The sequence below is a fragment of the Orcinus orca genome, chromosome 8 (genome assembly GCF_937001465.1).
Source record: "Orcinus orca chromosome 8, mOrcOrc1.1, whole genome shotgun sequence".
Taxonomy (NCBI): Eukaryota; Metazoa; Chordata; class Mammalia; order Artiodactyla; family Delphinidae; genus Orcinus; species Orcinus orca.
In genome coordinates, this window is record NC_064566.1 from 24,833,563 (window position 1) to 24,860,072 (window position 26,510).

The 26,510-nt window shown below is 44.0% G+C and overlaps 1 protein-coding gene across 1 annotated transcript in view; it reads right to left on the minus strand.

The window, feature by feature from the left end:
- KIAA1549L (KIAA1549 like) overlaps window positions 1–26,510 on the minus strand; it is a 289,601-nt gene that overhangs the window by 53,479 nt on the left and 209,612 nt on the right. The window contains 3 exon segments of the mRNA XM_033410192.2: window positions 10,445–10,574; window positions 17,388–17,605; window positions 24,649–24,827. Of these exon segments, the coding sequence (XP_033266083.1) occupies window positions 10,445–10,574; window positions 17,388–17,605; window positions 24,649–24,827 (527 nt within the window).

The following is a 26,510-nucleotide window of genomic DNA, read 5'->3' on the forward strand; positions in this document are numbered from 1 at the left end:
AAGTTCAGCAGGGGAGGCCTGGCACCAAGTGGGGTCACTAGGCGGTCCTGAAACCTGGCCTTCCACCCCCAAAATCTGCAAACAAGAATCTACTTCCTGCTCTCCACCTGCCAAGAGGCCTCCATCTTTGTGGGATTAACAAGCATTTCTGTGGGCAGCCACCAGCCCGCTGGGGTCTGGACGACACCTAAAGGCTCACTGCACCACCAAACACCTCCACCTCTGCCTCAGCCTCAACCAGGGAGCCTGCTCTCCCATTATCAGATATTTCCCTGGGATTAAAGGCCCCTGTTAAAACACAATGTACTATAAGTTAACTTGAGATAATATATCAAGCCAGGCTTATTAGCAGCTTAAACTAGCTGGCAGAGGCAGGAGAAAGAAATGGAAGGCTGAGATGGGAGACATCTGTAAGGCAGTTCTACGTGGGATGCTTAGGAGGTGATGGTCAGGGGTCAGGGCCAACACAGGGCACCTAGTTCAGAGGGCAACGGCAGGTTGCTTCTGGTAAAGGACGAAACCCCCAAATCCAACCATCTGCTTCCCAATGAAAGCAAAAGTTGGTTGTACCCTTAACTGGGCACATCAGGCAGTGCCAGGGCATCCTTGTGCTTTGCCTTGGTCTCTAACTATCATGCCAAAGCCATAAGGCGCTGGGGGAGGGAGGGGAGAGGTGAGCAGGAGAGACTCCCATTAATAATAGGATTTACAAGTTTATTGAGAAGGCCCCAGACGTGCTGTATGCTATCTCAGGCAGTCAGGGGCCTTCCAGATCATATTTCATATCCCTGAAAATGGAAACCGTCAAAACAACTGTTCCAATCCCTTGGCCTCCTTCCAGTAACCACTGTTCACCTGGAACAAAGGAAACTGTCTTCATTGTCAGCTGAGAGACGCCAGCAAGATAAACAGCCCATCACACACAATACAGTGCGCCCAGCCTGCAGCCTGGGTGGGTACTGAGCTCTGAGCGGTGTTTCCATCTTCCTCTTTGCTATGCTTTCCTCCACTAGTTCCCCCAAATGCTTCCCAAATATTGCTCTGCCTGGTAGTTCTCTATCTTGCTTTTACCCCGTGCCACGGTAGGAATGTTGGACCAGGCCTTGGCAACCTCTTTTTTACACTTTCCTGTAGCTCGAAGGCTAACAGCTAACATGCACTTGGGGCCCTCCAGGAGGAACTGGCTGTGATTGAGACTTAGGTTCTGTCAATTAAATGCACTAGTGTGTGGTTTGGACCAAGGGAATGAGGCAGGGCCCATCTTTCTGCTGGTCAGCAGTTCCAGGGCAGCCCACTTCCCTCACCTTCTTGCTTGGGGCACAAGCAGTGGCCCCTCTGCAGGGCCAGCCCTGCGGTTTTGTTCTCAGTCTTCCCTGGAACACTCCTCCAGCCCTCTGATAATTGTGGGAGCACCTAATTCCTTACAATCCCTTTTTGTCTGTTTAAAATGGCTCAGTGTGAGTCCTCCTGCTGATGCAGGGGACACGGGGTCATGCCCGGTCCAGGAAGATACCACATGCCACGGAGCGGCTGGACCCGTGAGCCATGGCCGCTGAGCCTGCGCGTCCGGAGCCTGTGCTCCGCAACGGGAGAGGCCACGACAGTGAGAGGCCCGTGTACCGCAAAGAGAAAAAAAAAAAAGGCTCGATGTTTTCTGTTTTCTGCAGCTGAACCTTGCCTGATGTAGCGCCCCTTTTTGTAGGTTTACAAACTCTTCAGTTGTAAAATCATCTGGTTTCCGCTAACATATCAAAACATTTCCCCCAAGGTTGTAATAGTGCTGGTGATGGCTACGTCAGAGCCTTCGACATCACCTCTACTGAGACGCATCAATGGATCAATCATCCTTCTTAACATTTTCACTCACTGCCCACATGTTTGTTAAGGTCTGAGCACCGCCAGGGTGTGGAATTCCAGACACGGTGCTGGAGAGAAACTAAGGGAAATGCTTGTAAAGCTCTCTACTTCTGGGAGGTCAGCACTCATTTTCAACATTATAATTCAAACCATTGTTTCAGAGACGCTCTCGTGGCCAAGGCACATAGCTGACCCTATTCCTGTCATAGGTTTTTGAAGTCCAAATGCAAATCAAGGTTGAGGAAGTGCGTTTCTATTTCTGGGGAATGATTTGATTATTACTTGCCCTTTGGAAGCAAAGACTGATTCATCATCCACATACAGGGGTTAACAATTTGGCTGATGTAGGAAAAAACAGTTGGGTCTTTATTCTGCCTGAGAAATCACATTTGGGGCATTTTCTTTTCCTTTCCCCACTGCTTCATTATTTTCTGTATGACTTTCATTTGGAAAATAACATTTAAAAAAAATTTCAAATAGTTATTATTGTTTTGAAATATTAGGCTGACATTACCTTTTCTACTCGTTTTCTGCACTTGGAGGAATTAACTTCAATTAATTTCAAAGTTACTTTAAAGATATGATCTGTCCTTGTTAGGACGGATCAGTTTTGGACATCCTTCTAAAATCATGCCTTCTTCTAAAAGGGGTGCCTCCTTCTGAAAATTACTATCCAAGTGAGCCCCAGTAAATGCCAGGAGTGTGTGGCATCCCTTAGCTGTTAGGGTGGCAAAGTGGTTGAGAATTCTTGCTGCAAAACACAGGGATTCCCAAACCCCTTGGAGCTAAGAGTCTCTCTTCCGTAGGCCCTCACTCTTCCTGTTCAGTGGAAAAATTCTGAAACAATCCAGGCTGCCATCAGTCCTGGAACTAAGATTTGCCCATGAAGAGCGTTTGCTGGCTTATTTGTTTATTTATTCATTTATTTTTACGTGCAGGTGTTTCCTTTGGGACTCTAAAGCAGGCAACCTTTGAAAAATTCACACTTAAATCAACCTCCTGGTGCTTTTGTTTCTACCACGTCAAGGAGCTGGTCCCGACAAACCTCTTAGATAGCCTCATCCATCAGAGGGCAGACAGCCGAAGCAAGATGAACTACAATCCTGCAGCCTGTGGAACAAAAACCACATTCACAGAAAGATAGACAAGATGAAAAGGCAGAGGGCTATGTACCACATGAAGGAACAAGATAAAACCCCAGAAAAACAACTAAATGAAGTGGAGACAGGCAACCTTCCAGAAAAAGAATTCAGAATAATGAAAGTGAAGATGATCCAGGACCTCAGAAAAAGAATGGAGGCAAAGATCGAGAAGATGCAAGAAATGTTTAACAAAGACCTAGAAAAATTAAAGAACAAACAAACAGAGATGAACAATACAATAACTGAAATGAAAAATACAATAACAAATGAAAACTACACTAGAAGGAATCAATAGCAGAATAACTGAGGCAGAAGAAGGGATAAGTGACCTGGAAGACAGAATGGTGGAATTCACTGCCACAGAACAGAATAAAGAAAAAAGAATGAAAAGAAGTGAAGACAGCCTAAGAGACCTCTGGGACAACATTAAATGCAACAACATTTGCATTATAGGGGTCCCAGAAGGAGAAGAGAGAGAGAAAGGACCCGAGAAAATATTTCAAGAGATTATAGTCGAAATCTTCCCTAACATGGGAAAGGAAATAGCCACCCAAGTCCAGGAAGTGCGGAGAGAACCAGGCAGGATAAACCCAAGGAGAAACACGACAAGACACATAGTAATCAAATTGACAAAAATTAAAGACAAAAATTATTGAAAGCAACAAAGGAAAAATGGCAAATAACATACAAGGGAACTCCCATAAGGTTAACAGTTGATTTCTCAGCAGAAACTCTACAAGCCAGAAGGGAGTGGCATGGTATATTTAAAGTGATGAAAGGGAAGAATGTACAACCAAGATTACTCTAGCTGGCAAGGATCTCATTCAGATTCGACAGAGAAATCAAAAGCTTTACAGACAAGCAAAAGCTAAGAGAATTCAGCACCACCAAACCAGCTCTACAACAAATGCTAAAGGAACTTCTCTAAGTGGGAAACACAAGAGAAGAAAAGGACCTACAAAAACAAACCCATAACAATTAAGAAAATGGTAATAGGAACATACATATCGATAATTACCTTAAATGTGAATGGATTGAATGTTCCAACCAAAGACACAGGCTTGCTGAATGGATACAAAAACAAGACCCATCTATATGCTGTCTACAAGAGACCCACCTCAGACCTACGGACACATACAGACTGAAAGTGAGGGGATGGAAAAAGAATTCCATGCAAATGGAAATCAAAAGAAAGCTGGAGTAGCAATACTCATATCAGATAAAATAGACTTTAACATAAAGAATGTTACAAGAGACAAGGAAGGACACTACATAATGATCAAGGGATCAATCCAAGAAGAAGATATAACAATTATAAATATATATGCACACAACATAGGAGCACCTCAATACATAAGGCAACTGCTAACAGCTATAAAAGAGGAAATCGACAGTAACACAATAATAGTGGGGGACGTTAACACCTCACTTACACCAAAGACAGATCATCCAAACAGAAAATTAATAAGGAAACACAAGCTTTAAATGACACAACAGACCAGATAGATTTAATTGATATTTATAGGACATTCCATCCAAAACCAGCAGATTACACTTTCTTCTCAAGTGCACACGGAACCTTCTAAAGGATAGATCACATCTTGGGTCACAAATTAAGCCTCAGAAAATTTAAGAAAATTGAAATCATATCAAGCATCCTTTCTGACCACGACACTATGTGATTAGAAATCAATTACAGGGAAGAAAATGTAAAAACACAAACACATGGAGGCTAAACAATACGTTACCAAATAACCAAGAGATCACTGAAGAAATCAAAGAGGAAATAAAAAATACCTAGAGAAAAATTACAATGAAAACACGACAATCCAAAACCTATGGGATGCAGCAAAAGCAGTTCTGAGAAGGAAGTTTAGAGCAATACAAGCCTACCTCAAGAAACAACAAAAATCTCAAATAAACAATCTAAGCTTACACTTAAAGGAACAAGAGAAAGAAGAACAAACAAAACCCAAAGTTAGTAGAAGGAAAGAAATCATAAAGATCAGAGGAGAAATAAATGAAATAGTAACAAAGAAAACAATAGCAAAGATCAATACAACTAAAAGCTGGTTCTGTGAGAAGATAAACAAAATTGATAAACCATTAGCCAGACTCATCAAGAAAAGGAGGGAGAGGACTCAAATCAATAAAATTAGAAATGAAAAAGGAGAAGTTACAACAGACACCGCAGAAATACAAAGCATCCTAGGAGACTACTACAAGCAACTGAATGGCAACAAAATGGACAACCTGGAAAAAATGGACAAATTGTTAGAAAGGTATAACCTTCCAAGACTGAACCAGGAAGAAATAGAAAATATGAACAGCCCCATCACAAGTAATGAAACTGAAACTGTGATTAAAAATCTTCCAACAAACAAAAGCCCAGGACCAGATGGCTTCACAGGTGAATTCTATCAAACATTTAGAGAAGAGCTAACACCCATCCTTCTCAAACTCTTTCAAAAAATTGTGGAGGAAGGAACACTCCCAAACTCATTCTATGAGGCCACCATCACCCTGATACCAAAACCAGACAAAGATACTACAAAAAAAGAAAGTTACAGACCAATATCACTGCTGAATATAGATGCAAAAATCCTCAACAAAATACTAGCAAACAGAATCCAACAACACATTAAAAGGATCATACACCATGATCAAGTGGGATTTATCCCAGAGATGCAAGGATTCTTCAATATACGCAAATCAATCAAAGTGATACACCATATTAACTAACTGAAGAATAGAAACCATATGATCATCTCAATACATGCAGAAAAGCTTTTGACAAAATTCAACACCCATTTATGATAAAAACTCTCCAGAAAGTGGGCATAGAGGGAACCTACCTCAACATAATAAAGGCCATATACGACAAACCCACAGCAAACATCATTCTCAATGGTGAAAAACTGAAAGCATTTCCTCTAAGATCAGGAACAAGACAAAGATGTCCACTCTTGCCACTATTATTCAACATGGTTTTGGAAGTCCTAGCCACAGCAATCAGAGAAGAAAAAGAAATAAAAGGAATCCAGGGCTTCCCTGGTGGCACAGTGGTTGAGAATCTGCCTGCCAATTCAGGGGACACGGGTTCGAGCCCTGGTCTGGGAAGATCCCACATGCCACAGAGCAAGTGGGCCTGTGAGCCACACCTACTGAGCCTGCGCGTCTGGAGCCTGTGCTCCGCAACGAGAGAGGCCGCGACAGTGAGAGGCCCGTGCACCGCGATAAAGAGTGGTCCCCGCTCGCCGCAACTAGAGAAAACCCTCGCACAGAAACGAAGACCCAACACAGTCAAATAAATAAACAAATAAATTTATTTAAAAGGAATCCAAATCGGAAAAGAAGTAAACCTGTCACTGTTTGCAGATGACATGATACTATACAAAGAGAATCCTAAAGATATCACCAGAAAACTACTAGAGCTAATCAATGAATTTGGTAAAGTTGCAGGACACAAAATTAATGCACAGAAATCTCCTGCATTCCTTTACACTAATAATGAAAAATCTGAAAGAGAAATTAAGGAAACACTCCCATTTACCACTGCAACAAAAAGAATAAAATACCTAGGAATAAACCTACCTAGGGAGACAAAAGAACTGTATGCAGAAAACTATAAGACACTGATGAAACAAATTAAAGATGATACAAACAGATGGGGGGATATACCATGTTCTTGGATTGGAAGCATCAACATTGTGAGAATGACTATACTCCCAAAGCAATTTACAGATTCAATGCAATCCCTAACAAAGTACCAATGGCATTTTTTACAGAACCAGAACAAAAAAAATCTTAAAATTTGTATGGAGACACAAAAGACCCTGAATAGCCAAAGCAGTCTTGAGGGAAAAAAACCGAGCTGGAGGAATAAGACTCCCTGACTTCAGACTATACTACAAAGCTACAGTAATCAAGACAATATGGTACTGGCACAAAAACAGAAATACAGATCAATGGAACAAGATAGAAAGCCCAGAGATAAACCCACACACCTATGGTCAACTAATCTATGACAAAAGAGGCAAGGATATACAATGGAGAAAAGACAGTCTCTTCAATAAATGGTGCTGGGAAAACTGGACAGCTACATATAAAAGAATGAAATTAGAACACTCCCTAACACCATACACAAAAATAAACTCAAAATGGATTAAAGACCTAAATATAAGGCCAGACACTATAAGACTCTTAGAGGAAAACATAAGAAGAACAGTGTTTGACATAAATCACAGCAAGATCTTTTTTGATCCACCTCCTAGAGTAATGGAAATAAAAACAAAAATAAACAAATGGGACCTAATGAAACTTAAAAGCTTTTGCACAGCAAAGGAAACTACGAACAAGATGAAAAGACAACCCTCAGAATGGAAGAAAGTATTTGCAAATGAATCAATGGACAAAGGATTAACCTCCAAATATATAAATAGCTCATGCAGCTCAATATTAAAGAATAAACAATCTAATCCAAAAATGGGCAGAAGACCTAAACAGAGATTTCTCCAAAGAAGACATACAGATGGCCAAGAAACACATGAAAAGCTGTTCAACATCACTAATTATTAGAGAAATGCAAATCAAAACCACAATGAGGCATCATCTCACACCAGTTAGAATGGGCATCATCAGAAAATCTACAAACAACAAATGCTGGAGAGGGTGTGGAGAAAAGGGAACCCTCTTGCACTGTTGGTGGGAATGTAAATTGATATAGCCACTATGGAGAACAGTATGGAGGTTCCTTAAAAAACTAAAACTAGAATTACCAGGTGACCCAGCAATCCCACTACTGGGCATATACCCTGAGAAAACCATAATTCAAAAAGACACATGTACCCCAATGTTCATTGCAGCACTATTTACAATAGCCAGGTCATGGAAGCAACCTAAATGCCCATCGACAGACGAATGGATAAACAAGATGTGGTACATATATACAACGGAATATTATTCAGCCATAAAAAGGAACGAAATTGGGTCATTTGTAGAGACGTGGATGGATCTAGAGACTGTCATACAGAGTGAAGTAAGCCAGAAAGAGAAAAACAAATATCGTATATTAACACATATATGTGGAACCTAGAAAAATAGTACAGATGAACCGGTTTGCAGGGCAGAAATAGAGACATAGATGTAGAAAAGAAACGTATGGACACCAAGGGGGGAAAGTGGCGGGGGGTGGTGGTGGTGGTGTAATGAATTGGGAGATTGGGATTGACACATATACACTAACATGTATAAAATGGATAACTAATAAGAACCTGCTGTATTAAAAATAAATAAAATAAAATTCAAAAGAAAAAAAAAAAAGGAGCTGGTCCCTCTGGTGTTTCCTAATCTGGCAGAAATGACTTGCAAATGTTGGCCTGGCTTCAAGATCCCCAGACCCAGTAGGAAGCATGACGTGTTTCCAACTGAATGACCTGTTCACTGCTGAGCTAATGGATTCTTTTGCCAGGAGTGATTCAGGACTTTTGGAACATCAAGATTCAGAAAACGAATGCATGCATTGTTTAAAACTAAGACTCTTATTTTTCTACTTTATCTGCTGGTCCAGTTTTGGCTTGTGTGGGTTATCCATGCAAGAATTTTGTTGAGACCTGACATCTTATAGAGATCAGAAATACTGGGCATATATTATGTTATGAGAAGACAGATATACAGTGTTGTGAGGGCACATGCAGGTCGTATTGTGGGGGTTAAGGGGATGGGCTCTGGAGTCGGGTAAACTTATTATGTAACTGCTTGGAGCCTTGGTTTCCCATCTGTACAACGGACATGATGAGAGCACCTACCTGACTGGTGACTGCAAATTCAATGAGATTATACCCGTAAAAAGACTAGACTAGGACCTGGTCTCGTGTGCGCAGTCAGGACATGATAGCAAATACTTCTCATGGGATTAAAAGGCTCAGGACGAGATACAAGAAGCAATTTCATTCTCAGCATCAACAGTCTAAATTCCTAAAATTGTTCCCTAGGTGATCATCTTCTCTAAAGGAAACATATTTGCTTATGTTTTTGTGATCACACACACTTTTCAAAGAATTGTATATTTTAAAATATCTATAGAAATGAAGTGTGCTTCCCCTAAAGTAATCTGTAATTGGAATATTTATACATGTTTGTGAGAGGTGAGCAACCGCCTTTAAAAAATCATCCCTCTCCTACTGTTCTACACAACATTCCAGGAGTATTAGGTGAGTACTGCAAGTCCTGGCAAAGTGGTAAAAAAAAAACCCTGCAGTGTTCTCTTTTCAAGACTACTAGGGAAACCTCTGGCCTATTTCCTCAAACTGTAAAAATGTCTGTGTCTAGAACCTCACAAGAAATCTATTAATACAAATCTTGAAATAAATTAAGAATCCTATCATACCTCAGCAGAATAGTCCCAAGCAGAAGAAGAAGTTCCCCAAACTACAAGCATCCAGGAAGAATACTCACTGTTAGTAGGGAGAGATTAATTGGAAATTTCAAACGCCCTATTTTTAACCACAGGCTGATTATCAAATTGATGATCAAGTTTAGTATAAGAAATATTTGTATGGGGAGAAAATTTAACATTGAATAATTTAATCTGGAGGAGAAACAAAGATTTTCCCAAAGCATCTGGAATTTTACAAAACGAAATCATCAAACTGTTTTCTATAAAAAAGGAAAGAGAAATAAAAGATAAGGGTATCATCACCAACACAAATATCGAGTTTAAATGTAAGGAAGGTAATTAGAATTCAAATTAGGTATAATATCTCTGCTTTTAATTGGACCATTAAAAAATCCCACTTTAAGTTTTTGTGGCAAACAATGACCAGTCCTGAGGGTGTAGAAATCCAACTACATGTGACGGGATGTAAACAACGTGAGAGGAGGCACCACATTGTAAGTCATCATCTGGGGACGTTTGATGGGATTAGAAGCATTTTTACAGCCTGGAGCATCCTTGCACATAAGCATGTGCTTCATCATATGCAATCACCAAATCGCTCTGTTGGAAATCTCATTGTTTCCATGGCATATTGAGGAGTTATGAAATCAGGAACAAATCCAACTTCTCAACGGTGCTATGGATTAAAAGAAGCCTATGTTCAAATGAATTCTAACCCACAGCCATAGTTCCTACTGAGTTTGTAAGGACAAAGGGAAAAAAAATTAAGGGCATTTAGAATTGCTGTTGAGTTTAAGGTCAATAACATACTATTCATATAATGGTTGAATTTAGACACTGAGCTCCTTTGAGCAATAATTTGTTACTCTGACACATTCCAATTAGTCTTACTTTGCAAAACAGGTAATAAATAATAAAACAGAAACCATTTTAGTGCATTTTAAAATTCCACTAATATGCAGTAAACTGAAACATTATAGGATGCTCTCTCCCCTCTGCATTCAGGACAAAGCAAAGCTGTATTCAGCTCGGCCCACCAGAGACTTACATCGTATCCGCTGTTACGGATTCCACGCCGAGGTCGCTCCCGAGTCACCAGAAGGTCCATCTCCGTCTCCCCCGGACTCGGGCTGTTCAGAGATTGCCGACTCCGGTAGACAGAGTTCTTCATCTGTTGCCTGAAGAAAATTCAACAACTGTTATGATGCAGCAAATGCCCTGACAGATGGAATTCTCCACTGATCCAAACTACAGGCAACCAATGAAGGGTTTGGATTTGCTTCACGAATCTCAGAATTGATGGTATTTGTTCCCTGGCCATCAGGGGCTGTAGAAAGAGTAGAATAAAGAATTTTCTTCCAGATGCTATAACCATTTGGCTGAATTGTAAATGCTCTTTTGTATGGAAACTAGGTAACTATAATCAATTGCAACACTGCAACCTCATCTACAATTCTGCTGATGGCAGGGCCAGGGACTCTCCCTTGACCCTCTAGGACAGCTAATGCTGGAAGAACAAACTTGCTTTTGTTAGCTTTGTTGACTTGGCAGCCTCCTATTCCTTTTCATCTTTCTGATTTCACATGCAGGGTTCCATGATGCGTTAACAAACGCTGTGGCTAATGAGCTTCTCAAACACAAGTGTTGATAGATTTTCTTTTCTACCTTTACCACAGTGGATTCCCTTCTGGGCTAAGGAGCTATAAACCAAAAGGCAATTTGGGGCCCATCCATCCATCCATTCATCATTCAGTATTTACTGAGTGACTACTATGTACCAGGCACTGTGGAAGATGATGAAGATTCACAGTGAGCAGGACAGACATGGCCCCACTCTCCTGAGCTTACATTCTAATAAGGGAGACAGACAATTCGCATGATAATTTCCAAGAGAAATAAGGGCTAGGAAGAAAAGCGAGGTGATGTGACAGATGGCGATAGGATGAGGGATGACTTTAGATAGGATGGTCAGGGAAGACCTCTCTGGAGAGGTGACATTTTGGCAGACACCTTAACAGAGCCAGCCACATGCCAATCTAGGCATAGAGCATTTCAGGCCCAGGGAGTAGCATGTTCAGAGGCTCCACTCAGCTCCCACTAGGAAATGCAACATCACTGTCTTGTTTCCACTTGTCATTAGAGGAATTTTTTGAGGAGGGGGAAAGAAACAGTAACATAGTGAGGGCTGTGGCTGTGCTTTTCTTCTTGCACCAGAGTCAATTCTCAGTAGCAGGGACTTTCACGTGATCCTGCAGGGTTCATCACACAAAGGTGGGATAAAATCACTGGCTACTTCCCTCTCATCCAACAGTAAGTTTCTCTCTGTAAATAACTTGCATTTCAGAGCATCTGCCTTCAGAGAACTCCCCAAACACCACCTATTTTGTGTCTCGGTTCTAAGATTCTATCCATTCATTGGTTGAAGGAAAAGAGGTTGCATTATTTATTCCCAGTGACTATGGAAGAAACCTGGGACATACAGATACCTTTTCATGATCCCACACCCAGTTTGTCACAGCATGACACTCACACACTGTTAGTCTAGAACAGACATTAGAACTCCCAAGGTAAGACACTACCCTTGCAATCAGTCTAGGGAATAAAACACACTATTAGACCGACTCCCTCACCATGAGGAGCTTATACCTGTTTAGAGAGCCTCTGTGGTCTTTGCTTCCCTGGCATCCAGGACAACCCTCTTTAGGTAAGAGCACTAGGATGTTCTTTGGGGGCCAGCTTTCCTCCAGGGATAGGCATGTGACTCAGGCTGGACAGTCATAGCATCACAACCCCATGGCCATAAGAGCTGGTCAGAGGGTGGGCACTTGAGTTAGTCAAATGAGACTAAGTCTCAGGCTTTTGCTACAGCAACCAGCAAAGAGGCATTCTCTTGGCACTGAGGTTTCTAAGAAGATAGGCTATAAGCCTAGAGTTGTTGGTAACCAGTCTGCCACTCTGAGGTAAAAGCCTGCCTGAAAACCGGCCAGCAAAGAGTGAAGAAACAGCAAGGTAAACATGGAAGACATTCTACGACCTCTTAGATCTAGCCACTCCTGAAGCGTTGGCCTATTCAATGGTAAATGCCCCTTTTATTTAACCAGTTTGTGTTGGTTTTCCATCATTTACATCCAAAAGAATCCTGACTAATATAGGAGCTTACCACCTAGTGTTATCAAACGTGCCCTGTAGTTATCTGCAATGAGAGGCTTCCTTTAGGAAAGAAGCACAGCCTCGTGAAACAGAATCTGTTCTGAGTGATTCACACGTTAAGGCAGATCCCAAAGAATTCTTACCCTTGACCTAATTACAAATCATTTTTGGAAGAAGCAGACTTCACAACTGTCCTGAGATTGCCAATTACTAATAAAGGTGATGGAGGAGTAAATACTAGGATTAGCAATTGTCATTTAAGTAGTTTATTTTGGAAGTATTAGAAATACAATAGTGAGATTGTGTAAGCCCTTTCAAGAACCATGAACGGGGGTGAGCCCTTAGACGCTGGCATACACCCCAGTCTCCTTTTCCGTCAAAGACAATGTTCTTTTATATACAGTTTAAAGACTGCTGTTTGACGGATCTAAACTGATCAGATCACCAATGTGTGCCTGATGTGCAAGCAACTACTTCGAGATAAATTAGGCTTTCAGGTAGAGAAATTACTTATTTTAATCAAATAAGAGTTCCCTTAGGTATATTCATTTCCTATTGGTATTTTTGCTCTATTCTTTAAAAGTTAACAAATTTTGAAACTTGCAAACTTGAGATATAAGCTTTTTAACCTTTGAAAATACTGCTGGGAGGATAATGATAAATATTATTTGGATTTTTTTGGAGCCTGGGATTAACCACTATAGTTTAAGGATGTAGTTTCCAAACTGTGTTCTACAGAACCCTAGGGTTCCATAAAGATGGACTAGAGCCATTGAGAAGGAGGAGGACGCCCTGCTTCTATCAGAGAAACTCTGTCTTTATAGGTTATTGCCTTAGGTTGGGTTCCCCCAGAAGCAAGCTCTGTGATGATCTGAGTAGAAGTAGAAGTGGTTTGTTTGGGAGAGGGTTCCAGGAAGCACAAGTTGGGAAGTGGGAAAATGAGAGAGGGAAGGAAAGGAGGCCAATAAAGGATATGATCCAGAGCAGATCAGTGTTTTGGGCATCTGGGGCTCAAACTCACTAGAGGAGTGTGAGAGACAGATGTTTTAAAATGTAGGTTTCGGGCTTCCCTGGTGGCGCAGTGGTTGAGAGTCCACCTGCCGATGCAGGGGACACGGGTTCGTGACCCGGTCCGGGAAGATCCCACATGCCGCAGAGCGGCTAGGCCCGTGAGCCATGGCCGCTGAGCCTGCGCGTCCGGAGCCTGTGCTCCGCAACGGGAGAGGCCACAACAGTGAGAGGCCCGCGTACCGCAAAAAATAATAATAATAATAAAAATAAAATAAAATAAAATGTAGGTTTCATTATTATTCAGGTATGGTAAAACCAACAGATCAGGGGATGACTGCTATTGAAAAGATAGCTCGTATACTCACAGATCTCAAGAGGAAAGGGCATGCCACACTATGGAGGGCCACAGGGAAAGCACAAAGGTCAGTCACAAGGCAGTGGGAGTGTGGGGAAAATGTGGGCAAGAGCCTTTATTGTGGCTTTCATGGGAAAGAACTGGCAAGGCAGGGTAAGCAGGCTTAGGACTGGCTCACTTGAAAGATTCTGGCAGACTCTGGGACATGGGAGCTGTCCCTGTTTGTCTGGTACCTGGCCAGGGCGATTCGTGCAGGGACGCTGGGGGCTCAGATTGCAAAAGCCCTGTGTGCAAGAGGCAGCTGGAGTCTGGGCTCCAGCTTGTTTGGTTTGTGTCTAACAAGTGCACTTGCACGTGAGACTTACTATCCCTAAGAAAAGTCTAGCCAGCGCTGGGAGGGGCAGTTTCTCCAGGGGCAAGGTCCCAGATGTCAAATCATCAAACATAGAAACCAGACAACGTGGTTATTACAACAGTGTATAGTTCTTCTGCCTGGGGTCTTTATCCATCAGTTCCCATCTGTCAGTGACTACAGCTGCTCCAGAGCACATTAACTACCTGACACTTCTGGTCGGGGGCTCACGTCAGAGTCACAGATGAAGGATGCTGCTGGCCTATAGGGGGGCTGAGGGGACATGTAGGGGGCCTCTGTCAGCACCTGCCTCAGTTATATTACATACTCTGTGTCTCTGGGTAAGAGTTTATAAAATAAAAAGGGGGGTGTGCTCTGACTTTTTAAAAAAAGCTGTGAAAACTCTTTTTTTTTTTTTTTTTTTTTTGCGGTACATGGGCCTCTCACTGTTGTGTCCTCTCCTGTTGCGGAGCACAGTCTCCGGACGCGCAGGCTCAGCGGCCATGGCTCATGGGCCCAGCCGCTCCACGGCATGTGGGATCTTCCCGGACCGGGGCACGAACCCGTGTCCCCTACATTGGCAGGTGGACTCTCAACCACTGTGCCAGCAGGGAAGCCCTGTGAAAACTCTTTTAAAGGGTATCAGGATGAGTCATCATTTGGAATCTAAACTTTGTCTTTGATTTATTTAGGTCTCAGGGTAAGATTCTGGTTATTGATGCGACCTCTGGCCTAGAGAATGAGTCCCTTACTTGTGCCTTGCAGGGGCTAGGTCACTGAGAGCAGAACCTCTAACAAGTTGAACTGTGAACAGTAATTAACGGGCAAGTCTAACCTGTGATAACAGGTAACACACACAGCAGGTAGCAGTGGACAGTGCCTGGAGTCAACAGTGGGGTGTGACAAAAATAGCACCCGAGGGGCTTCCCTGGTGGCACGGTGGTTAAGAACCCACCTGCCAACGCAGGGGACACATGTTTGAGCCCTGGTCCGGGAAGATCCCACATGCTGCAGAGCAACTAAGCCCGTGTGCCACAACTACGGACGCTGCGTTCTAGAGCCCATGAGCCACAACTACTGAGCCCGTGGGCCACAACTACTGAAGCCCATGCACCTAGAGCCCGTGCTCCACAACAAGAGAAGCCACCGCAACGAGAAGCCCGTGCACCGCAACGAAGAGTAGCCCCCGCTCACCACAAGTAGAGGAAGCCCACACGCAGCAACGAAGACCCAACGCAGCCAAAAATAAATTAAAATTAATTTTTTTAAAAAACTTAAAAATAAAAGAATAGCACCCAAGAGCTTACTGAGCCTCTGTTTCTCTCCTTTTCTCTATTAATCTTTCTCTTCTCGTCCCAGTCTCTTGCTGACCCCATCTCCTTTCCTACCCCCCACCTCACCTGATTTGTTGTTATCTCTATTTTTCCCTTAACTGGTCAAACATTTTAATTAAATCATTTCTTCAACAGACATTTCCTAAAAATTACCTTTATCATTCCAGCATCAGCAGGCCATCAAAGGGCCTTAAGAATCTGGCCTGACCTTTCGTTAGGCAGTGGAGACGCACCTCTCCAGAAAAAAGTTTTGCTCATTCTCCTTATAAAATACCTTAACGGAAATTTTCATTTCTCAAAAATTTCCAAACTCAGTTCCTCTTCCTTGTACAGGGCTTTTGATTCATTTCCCAAGTATCAGCAGGAAACCCAGCAAAAAAACTCCCCGCCCTCATCTATAAAAGACCCCTGAAGTAAAAAGCCCCAAAGTATAAAGTGAAAGCTAAAGGAGCCCCAGCCTCCCAATAAAATCTACATATGTTCTTCTCTTTTTTTCCTACAATTATCAACTTGGTGGCACACACATTGTGATCCCATCACAGTATGATTTTAGATCAACAGCTTGGTATCCCCACCAAGCCTAATGAGAAGCCTGATAAATGAAGCACTGGCTTAGAATTCTCCCCTTTCATTATTAAAAATAAATTATGGTGATTCCATTCATAAAATATAGCAGCTTGATTTTATGGCTTCCATCTAAGCCTGCCACATAGTTATTTTGGCTTTGAATAAATACTCGCTCAGGCCAGGAATCATCCTGTCCTCCCCGGGGACCTCTGAAGAGGGTACGTCTGCCAAGGCTACAGGATGGGTTGGAGCACTGGCAGCTCAAAGTCAAGGGGCCACTGCCAAGGAGTATTTGAAAGAGATGTTCTCAAATCATGAAAATGCTTTTGGGGAAATGCCTCAGAGGGAAGGCAAAGAAGAAAGGCGGGCCTATCTAGCTTTGCTGACCTCTACCCCTTTTCCCAGCAGGTGAGGCCACTCCCTGCTGAATTAGCCTCAAAGCTTGGAGAGATGCCAATTCCAACCACCAGGCCTACCCGTCTCTTGCTAGGCCAGGCCCACCTTTTCGACTGTCACAGCAGCTCACATTTCAAACACCCATTGCACTTGTGAGCAATGAACTTTTGGGGTGGTGATCTTTCTCTCCCATCAGACCTTAAGTTTCACAAGAGCAGTGATTGGGCTGTCCTGTCCACCATAAAATTTGGAATGAATTGAATGAATGAACATGTGACCATGACAGTATCCAGGATCATGCGTGGTGCCCAATACAGAGCAGGTGACAATAAATGGCAAGTGAATGAACAAGTCTATGAATGAAAGAGGAACTCGGCATGGAGACTGCAGTAGCGGTGCGGTAAATACTTACTGAAGCTGAATGAAAAGGTGAGGCATGCGTTCTGTTTTTCTTATGCAAGAGCCACTAAAATAATTGACGAATACACTGTCCCTTGATCTGGACGTTGCATAACCAGGTGGGTGATAACTATATCTGAACCCAGCTCTGAAACAGCTACAGGTTTGAAAACATCATTCAGCTAAAGGACAATTATGGTTGTTTGCACAAGTATTTTTTTTAACGGCTTCAGTTTTATTCTCTTCCAGACTCACTGTGGAACTCCTGTTCGTACAGACCAGTGTGGCCCAGACCAGCAGCCTGCAAAGACGATAGTCCTAAAGTAACAAACAGATCCAGAGACCCAGACTGTATTGCCCGAGGCACACCCTGCCCTCATCCCACTAATGGTACAGCGACCTTCAGAGAATCCCTTAGGGACTGCACCTGTTTTTAGCCTCAGTGAATGGGGCACACATTTCTGGGTCTGGATCCAAAACGTGCTCGATTTCCTTTGGGGCTTTTTCATACATCTTTTTTCTTTCCATCTGAGCCTTGCCCGCCTCCACCGGAGGGAAGTCGTAGTAGCCCTTCCTCTTGGCTTTGAGGCGCAGCTTGTTCCGATAATGCTCGATGTCTGACTTCTGCTTCAGGGCTTTGTTCACCTGGGGAGAGAGACAGTCTCAGGCCCACACCTGACCAGGCACAGCCCACAGACAGGAAGCTTCATCAGACAGTCACAACTCCTGGAAAAGCCATCCTGGGCTTCACCTCTGGTCCTTTGAGCCAGCCAGACCCACCTGTGTCCCATGCCAAGACCAGCCCTCAAGAGTGGACCACAAACAGTGTGGAGCCTGGCGCTTGCCTAAGTCACCTGAGACCTTCCCGCAGGGCGTCCTTGCCCATCTATTCGAGTCTACTCGGGTCTAGGCCTGACTCTGCACTTTTAGCTTTGTGGTGTGGGCCTTAGTCCCGCCTAAACCCTTTTGGTTCCCCTGTGTGGAAGACTCGGACTTGGCAACCCAGCTAGACTTGGGGTTCCGACTCTAGCTCCAGCCCTGAGCAGCCCAGTGGCCTCCCCTGGCAGTCTGGCTGGTGTCCGGCTGGATAAGACAGCCAGTTCCTGAAGGAGTAGAGTTGAGATGAATGGGGTGGGAAAGGGGAGCAGACACCCTGCTCCCAAGGTCTCCCCACTCTATCGACCTGCACTTGAGAGCTTATTCTTGTCAACCTATAGCTTTCTTGAAAGAAGCCTTGCATGGTCGCTATTGCCAACCAGTTCCTGCTCACCTGTCAAAGATACAAGCAGATGACTTTGCTAAGTAAGTAACAAATGATGAGGATGTTACTCCCACAAACAGAGCTGAATGGTGAAATCTGCCTGACACTGAACAATATGGAGAACCATTAGTGCTGCTGGTAATCGGACTTGACTACATCTGTATGATTGTGTATAATGTAGAGAGCATTTTCACAGCTGTAATTTCAAGGGACAATCATGGAAAGTCTGGTAAGTGTGCGGATGACTTCCACCTGACAGATGAGGAAACTGAGGCCCCCAAACGGCTAACTTAGTAAAGTGCAGAGTTGGGACCCCTAGCAAACTAAGTAAGAGCTCCCCTTATAGAGTCTGTGATGTACAATCACTGGAGTGACTTAATGTGTGTGAAGTGAAGTCTTCTTAACCTTCATGACAACCCATAGGCAGGTTATTTCATTCCCCATTGTACAGATGAGATTAAGGAGCTTTCTCACGGTCCCCACAGATAATCAGTGGTGGGGTCAGGGTTTGACCTTGGACAGCCCATGTCAGAGCTCTGAGTCTGCACAGTTAGCTACCATGTACACTGCCTCTCAGGATGAGAAGACGAGGAAGTACAGAAGGTCCAAAGTCTAAGCCCCTGGACTGGTAGATTCCACCCCAAGAATGGCTGAGGGCTGAGGTTGGTGTGGGCTTGCCAGAGTTGGGTCTTTCCATTGGGAAGATGTGCAAGGCAATGGTCATCTGGTAGTGCACTGGCGCTGGATACAGAGCTGGCAAAAAATCCATAGGCCCAGACTCTACCCCAGACCTACTGAATCCGAATCTTCAAGAGTGGGGCCTGGGCATCTGTGGTTTGAAAACAGTCCCAGAGCTGACTCTGGTCCAGCACCTGGGTGAGAAACCTCTGGCACTGAGCATTGGTTTTCAAATTATATTCCATGGATTTGTGTCATTTTGGAAGGTCAGCTGAGAATCTTACGAGAATTAGGAGTCTTGCCCTCCAAAAGCCAATAGCTTCAGCAAGTCCAGGGACCTGGGTTAAGAACTGTTGCCCCAGAGCTCCAGGAGAGTCCTCAGGAGCCAGGAAAGTGTGGAGGCAGCAAGAAGACAGCTAATGGGCTTCCCTGGTGGTGCAGTGGTTGAGAGTCCGCCTGCCGCTGCAGGGGACACGGGTTCGTGCCCCGGTCCAGGAAGATCCCACATGCCGCGGAGCAGCTGGGCCCGTGAGCCATGGCCGCTGAGCCTGCGCATCCGGAGCCTGTACTCCGCAACGGGAGAGGCCACAACAGTGAGAGGCCTGCGTACCGCAAAAAAAAAAAAAAAAAAAAGACAGCTAAGCTGTGGGGTCTGGTCCCCAACCAACAGAGCAGCCCTCCATGCTCCTGTTCGTGTTCTATATTAGACTGCTACAAAACAGCGTGTTTGAAGAAACAATTAGGGGGTTCGAGAAGGCAAAAGGTCCAATGGTCTTGGGGTCAGAAATTTGAGGCCCCCGGGACGTGGCACAGGAGCTTCCTCACTGTTGCAGCCAATGCCAACGGGGGACAGAGGGAGGAAGGGGTACAGTTGTCTTTCCCACTTTGTGTCCCTCCTGGACTTGAAAGTCCCCCTGGTAGCAAGGACCCACAGCCTGGGATGCTGGGCTTCTGGCCAGTCGGGCCCATGAATCCCTGACTCACTGCCCATGCTGCTGATGATACTTTAGATTAAGCTCTTTTTCTTCTTAAGGCTCTTCTATTTGGATAATTAACTTAAAATCTGCTAGAACATCAAGACTCCAAAAACTAAGGTCGGCAGTATTCCCTTCTGCTGAGGGAATTGCTCCCCTCTTTCCCCCAGTTCCCCCCACTGTCACAGGTAAGCATAGGAGCAGGGTCCCCACTTGAGCCAAACTTACTTGCAAGTAACACAGGGGAAGAATCTCCTTTTAAAGTCAATCTCTGTCTCTCACTCATTCCCAACTCTTCATGAAATGTTCACCAGAGCTCAGTAGGTTAATATGCAAACACACTTGGGAGGATAATACCGTTGCTTTCAGTCATTTGCATCTTAATGATGGAGCAGCATAAAGCTGTGGCTAAGGGTGTAGGTTCTGGGGACCAGATCAACTGCCTGGTTTAAATCCCAGCTCTGTCGTTCCCTAGCTACGTGACCCTGGGCACATTACTTAACTTCTCTGTGCCTCAGATTCGTTAGGTGAAGAGGCAGATAATACTACTGCCCTCGTAGGGCTGTTGTGAGGATTTGCATGAGTTCACATGCATGGCATGCTTGCAACGTGAGCATCACTGAGAATGACTTTAAAATGTTATTATCGCTAATGTGGGTTGTTTGGGGTTCCTTTACATCTAAGAGTAAGGGAGAGGGAGCTTGACAGAGAGAAGGGGAAGGGGAATGAGTAGCTTTGGGAGCACAGAGCACTAAGGTGAGCAGACGTGGGTGGAGTGGGGCAGTGAGGGGGCTTTGGGCTGAGCAGCATGGGTGCAGCACTGTGGGAGTGGGTGTGCTGGGGCAGAGGCAAGATGAACAAAGGAAGGCAGACAGGCCACAGGCTGCACTGAAGTCTTAGAATGTTCCTGTTCCTTCCTCTTGCCCATGAGAGTTACTCTGGTTGCATCCTTTCTGGTTCCTGTTTCAGGAGGGAAAGAGGAAGGGGCAAGCCAGTTGCAAGAGGCAGCCTATAACAATGTAAACCAACACCTGGGGGCTTTGAGGATTAGATACAGCACTAGCTGTGTCTGGCCAACAAGTTGTGGTGAGAGTGTGGTGTTTTATCAAAGCCCATTCGAGGATCCGTGCAGCTAGCTCCGGAGTCATGAGCCTGAGTAACTATAGCCCATCCTCTAAGATAAACTCCCAAATGCCCAGGATGTGGTTCAATGTACAAGCAGAGACTCCAGTCCTGACACTCCACGCTGCTAGGTTATCCTAGCAATGAATTCATCCAGTGGTAAGATACGTATCAACCAACGTACGAAGCCCAAGGTTCACTAACACGAGGCTGCATCTTAGATGCTTTATTTTTACAGCATTTGAAGAAACAGACTGAGGGACATACTTTTTCTAACTCTTGCAAAGATCTCCCCAACCTGGGCCCTGATGATAGCTTTAGGTTGGTAGCATCTCACAAATCTTTAATTGTTCCCTCATTCTGCCTGCCACTGAGAAAACCAGTAAAGAGAAGAAGGTAGCATGACATCCTCTGAGCCAGGAATCCATTTCTGGAATCTCTCCTGAAACAATGTTCCAAGAGAAGTTCAAAGTCAGAGATGAAAGTTAACGTCACCAGTAATCAGACATATCAGTATCAAGTACTTCCTGATGCAATGCCCACGAAAGGCCACAACATTCCCATAGTTATGCCAAAACTTCATAACCTCAATCCAGTCATAAGAAAACATCAGACAAATCCAAATTGAGGGACATTCTACATGGTAACTGGCTTCAAAAGAGTAACGGTCATGAAAGACAAAATGGTCACAAAGAAGGAAACTGTCCCAAACTGGAGGACACTCAGAAGACAACTAAATGCCATGTGGGATCCTGGACTGGATTCCAGAACAGGAGAAGGACATGAGCGGGAAAACCGGTGAAATTCAAATGAGATCTGCACATTAGTCAATAGTATTGTACCAATGTTATGTTCTTGGGTTGGATCATTATTCTATGGTTACAGAATATGTTAACAGTAGGGGTAGCAGGTAAAAAATTCTCTGTCCTACAGGAATTCTCTGTCCTACTACAGCAACTCTTTTGTAAATCTAAAATTATTTTCAAAATAAAAACTTTTTAAAAGTCATGCATGAAAACTAAAACCAAAAATACCTGGTTTGAACAATGGGAGAGTAGTTTCCCAATCAACGGTGCACCTACTCAATCAGGTCATTCACAATGATCGTCAGAAAGACAACAGCAACACAGCAAGTGCTTAAGATACAAGATATAAAGTTGTCTGTCTATGATGAGATTCTAAAATATCATGCGCTTGATCAAAAGCGTGAAGGTGGAAAAAATGAAAACAGAGGATGTATTAGGGTAGTGAAGTTACAGTGATCTTTCTTACTTTCTGAACTTTGCTGTTATTATGTTTTCTTTAAAATAATATTTAAAAGAATTACCTATAATTCATAAAAGGAAAATTTATGGCTTTGAGGCTGTACTTTCTTCACTTATACAAGCTGCCCGTAAGAGGAGAAAGAGGAAAATTATAAGACAATCTGCCTCAAATGCCACAAGGCAGTAAATTACAGAGAACAGTTCAGGGCTCCTTTCCAATCCAAACGTCAGCAAGGTCTATTCCTTCGGCTACCAAAGTGTAACATGCATCCACTTCTGGACAGGGAAAATGCTCATCTGTTCTCCTGTGACAGGGTGATGGGCCTGGCAGAAAAAGGGAGTGGTAAGTTAGATTTAGCCGAGATCTGGAACCTGTCCCCAGGACATTCACATGGCTAAGCTGGGAATGAAAAGATCCAGGCATGGCAGCCATCACCTGGGCCCATACTGGGCAGAGGGTCTTAATGAAGAGCAGTTACCAGTGCGTTAGTGATAACCTCAGAGGCCTCTAATCACTGGGCTTGCATGTCCAGTGGCAGAACTGTGTATAAGGAAAGATTCACTGGCTGTGATTGGCTTTAAGAAGATATACAGGTTCCCACATTATAGGGCCAAAGGGCATAAAGTACACGATCAGTGAATCCTTGCTCATTAGCTGACTAATGATGATGATGACAGTAATAATAACGTACTTGTAGGCTAGGCACTGTTCTAAGTGCTTTACATGTATTAACTCATTTGATCCTCACAACAGTCCCATTGTACAGATGGAGATACTGAGGCACAGATAAATTAACCTGCCTAAGGTCACAAAGATAGTAAGTAGAAGAGGTGGGATTCACATTCTTGCAGCATGGCTGGAGAGTCCATACTCTTTCAAGCACAATGCTTTTTTTCACTAATGGGCCACAGGAAGTCAAAGAGAGGGAAGGAGCGAGCACTGGACAGGGAGCCAGGGGGCCTGAGCATCATACTGTTGCAATAACCTGCAGTGCAACTTTGAGCAAGCCACCTGAGCCCTCTGGCTTCAGTTGCTTTGTCTAAAAAGAATGAGGTTGGAATAGAAGTGCTCTATAAGTCCACAACCAGTTAAGTTCTTTTTAGTTTTATTTATTTATTTTTGGCCATGCCGTGCGGCCTGTGGGATCTTAGTTCCCCGAGCAGGGATCAAACCTGGGCCCACGTCAGTGAAAGCACTGAGTCTTAACCACTGGACCACCAGGTAATTCCCAGTTAAATTATTTTTAAAGTTGATGAACCTCAACTCATCACACCTCCGGGCAGTTCAGTCTTTCTGTCCAGAAAACCAGAGCAGCTTCCTGAATCAGGTCTGTAACAGGCTTGTATAAAAGCCTCGATGGGGGACGCAGACAAACCGCTAAGTGCGCTTACAATACACAGCTGCATGGGGCTGTCGCATTGTCCTCCGGGTGTGAGGGTAAAGAGACTTCAAAGCTTAGGCAATCTCCCTCCTGATGCAGGTAACCATAGCTGGGTATAAACTAATGAAGTGAAAAACCAACCTGACAGCTTAACAACAGAGAAAAATATATGAAAGTACGTGTGTGCGTGCATACATGTGTAATGTATTCACATGCAGGTTCCACATGCATGGCCTTAAAGGACCATAAACGTCTTCAGCCCACTGACCATTCTGCTGCAGGAGATGGAGAAATGGCAGATAATTTTTACCCAATTTACTCTCTTGCTCTCCCCTAAACTGCCTCTATCAATCTATCTATCTATCTCCATCCATCCATCCATCCACCCACCCACCCACCCATCCATCTATCTGTTTTTCTTTGGTGGAATCATTATTCTCGTGTACATTAATCATTTTTTTCAGACTTAGGAAAATTGGTTAACATCATGATATCCATCGATATCCTCCTGGAAGCAGGCAAAGGGTTGTCTCAAGCTTGCTCAAAGGAGTAAAAGTCATTTCAAAGCCTAGATAGTGGGCCATATCCCGGTCTGGATCTCCTCCGGTCCCCTATCAATTCAAGTGCCTCTCACCACCACTGCAACAGACGTGCCATCCTGACCAGTTTAGTATCAAGAAAGACAGCAGGCTGTGTGGGTGACGTGCTGGGGAAGCAGGATTTCTGATGTTTCTCTTCACAACTACAGTTTTTAAAAAGTCCCCTTTGGGCTTTCTAATGAAGGTAGAAAATGCTCTGAAAACATCACTCAGCAAACTGGTTTGGGGTAACTTGTGTCCTGATTAGTTCTGCTGAGGCCCACGCATGCAGAGGTAAAAATGACCCCCAGAGCCCCGTACACCTGGATGCAACCTGCACCCAGGACCCCCAGGTGCTACTCCTTAGTCCGCATCCACGGAGGCCTGGCTGTACCCGCTCTCTCCTGCTCTGGTCCTCAGGTGCTCACCTCGCCGTTGAGTACGACCGGCTCCTGGCTCCTGTCCGAGGTGGGGTGCACCACGGGGAGGGCTGTGGGTTTTATTCCGATGAGCTGCACAGACCCAGAAGACGTGTCAAAGGGATCAGCAGCCGCCTTGCCAGAGCTGTCAAAGAGGACGGCACCTTCCTCTTCGTCGCTCGCCGGCACTAAAAAGCACAACATAAACACATTGATTTTCTGGTGTGCGGAAGCTGCGCCACCGTGGGGGAATATATGAGAGGCTCACGGCCGAAGGATATGACTTTGCTCAAAATGACCTCAGGAACGACAGTGTCTGGTTCTGTGCCAATGGCTCACTCCTGCTCGTGGCTTTCTTTCTTTTTTTTTTTTTAATTTAAGATCTACACTCTTCACCCCTCCACTGGTTTGAATTCAAAAAGTAAAAACCATTCCTTCAAAACTGTGACAGAACACACTTGAAAAAAAAAGAGTAAATTTGTTCTCTATGTTTGAGTCGGAGATGGGAAAAGTGCCATTTGGCCAAACCTGGCAACTATTCTTAAAATATGACAATCAAGAGAATAACAGCATTCAGTTTAGTCTCTGCCACCAAAGCTACCCACTTTGGCATCATGTGAAGGTCACGAGTCTTCCCTGGTCAACCAGCCACAGTAATTGCTCCTGAAACTTTTTCTTTCTTTCTAAAGACTGCTTCTTCAATGACTAGGGTTTGGTTTCTTTCATGTGACTAAAACAAAAGAAAGTTAAGAAATAACCACCCGAGAAACAAATTTAAAGCTACAGACGACTCCCCTAATTAAGTAGAGTGATTTCCACCTACACTCTGTTAAATTAATTCTCCCCTCTGACAGAGGATTCTGCTGTGATTGCTGCAAGACAGCCATCTGCCTGCGCTTCCACAGCTAAGCTGACGGAGGATGTTGGAGGGCCAGGGCTACCTTGCTGATTTACTTGTTCTTAAAGCACATTCCCATTAAGTAACCATACGAATGACAGTTTATTGAGCATGGCTCGGCAAGAGATAAATTAAGCCTGTTCAAACAACCAAGCCAGCCGGCAATTTAGGAGCAAAATAGGTGTTATATGAAATATGAATGTAATAGACGTGTATTCATCTTTCCTCCCGTCTCGAGAGATTGGGATGTCATTTAAATTATCGAGAAACATAGTTTGTACCATTCTGTCACTTATCATAATCACAGAAGATTTGTCAAATTGAGCCAAGTAAATTGTTAGTTTGCAATGTGGCTAAAACACCTCAGAGTCTAACCATGGGTTATAATTGGAGTATTTTTGGGTTCTGTGGACCTATTTGTGAATAGCAGGCCACCAAGAAGCCAATGACAGAGGAAAATCTCTATTCAGATGTGTTACCAGATGCATATATCTTTTTAGAGTGTAGTTTTGCTGGGCAATTCTTGCTTTCCTACCATTATCTCCCACCAGACAACTCCTATGAAACCCAGCCTCCAATACGGCACCCAGTAATTCCTGCCTCCCGATATTCACAACCACATAGGATTAACCTGTGTAACAAAACAGGAAATTGCAGAAATGGCAATGTACCTCTTCCAAGGCTAGGTCGTAAAAAAGCATTGTTGCTTCCACCTTGCTCTCTCTTGGATCACTTCCCTCTAGGGAAAGTCAGCTGTCATGTTATGCAAACACTCAAGGAGCCCTATGGAGACGTCCATGTGGCAAGAAACTGAGACTCCTGACAACAATAATGTTAGTGAGCCATCTTATGAGTGGGTTCTGCAGGCCCGGTGAGGCCTTTCAATGGTTACAGCCCAGGCCAATATCTTGACTGCAACCTCATGAGATACTCTGAACCCAGAGCCACCCAATTAAACCACTTCTGAATTCCT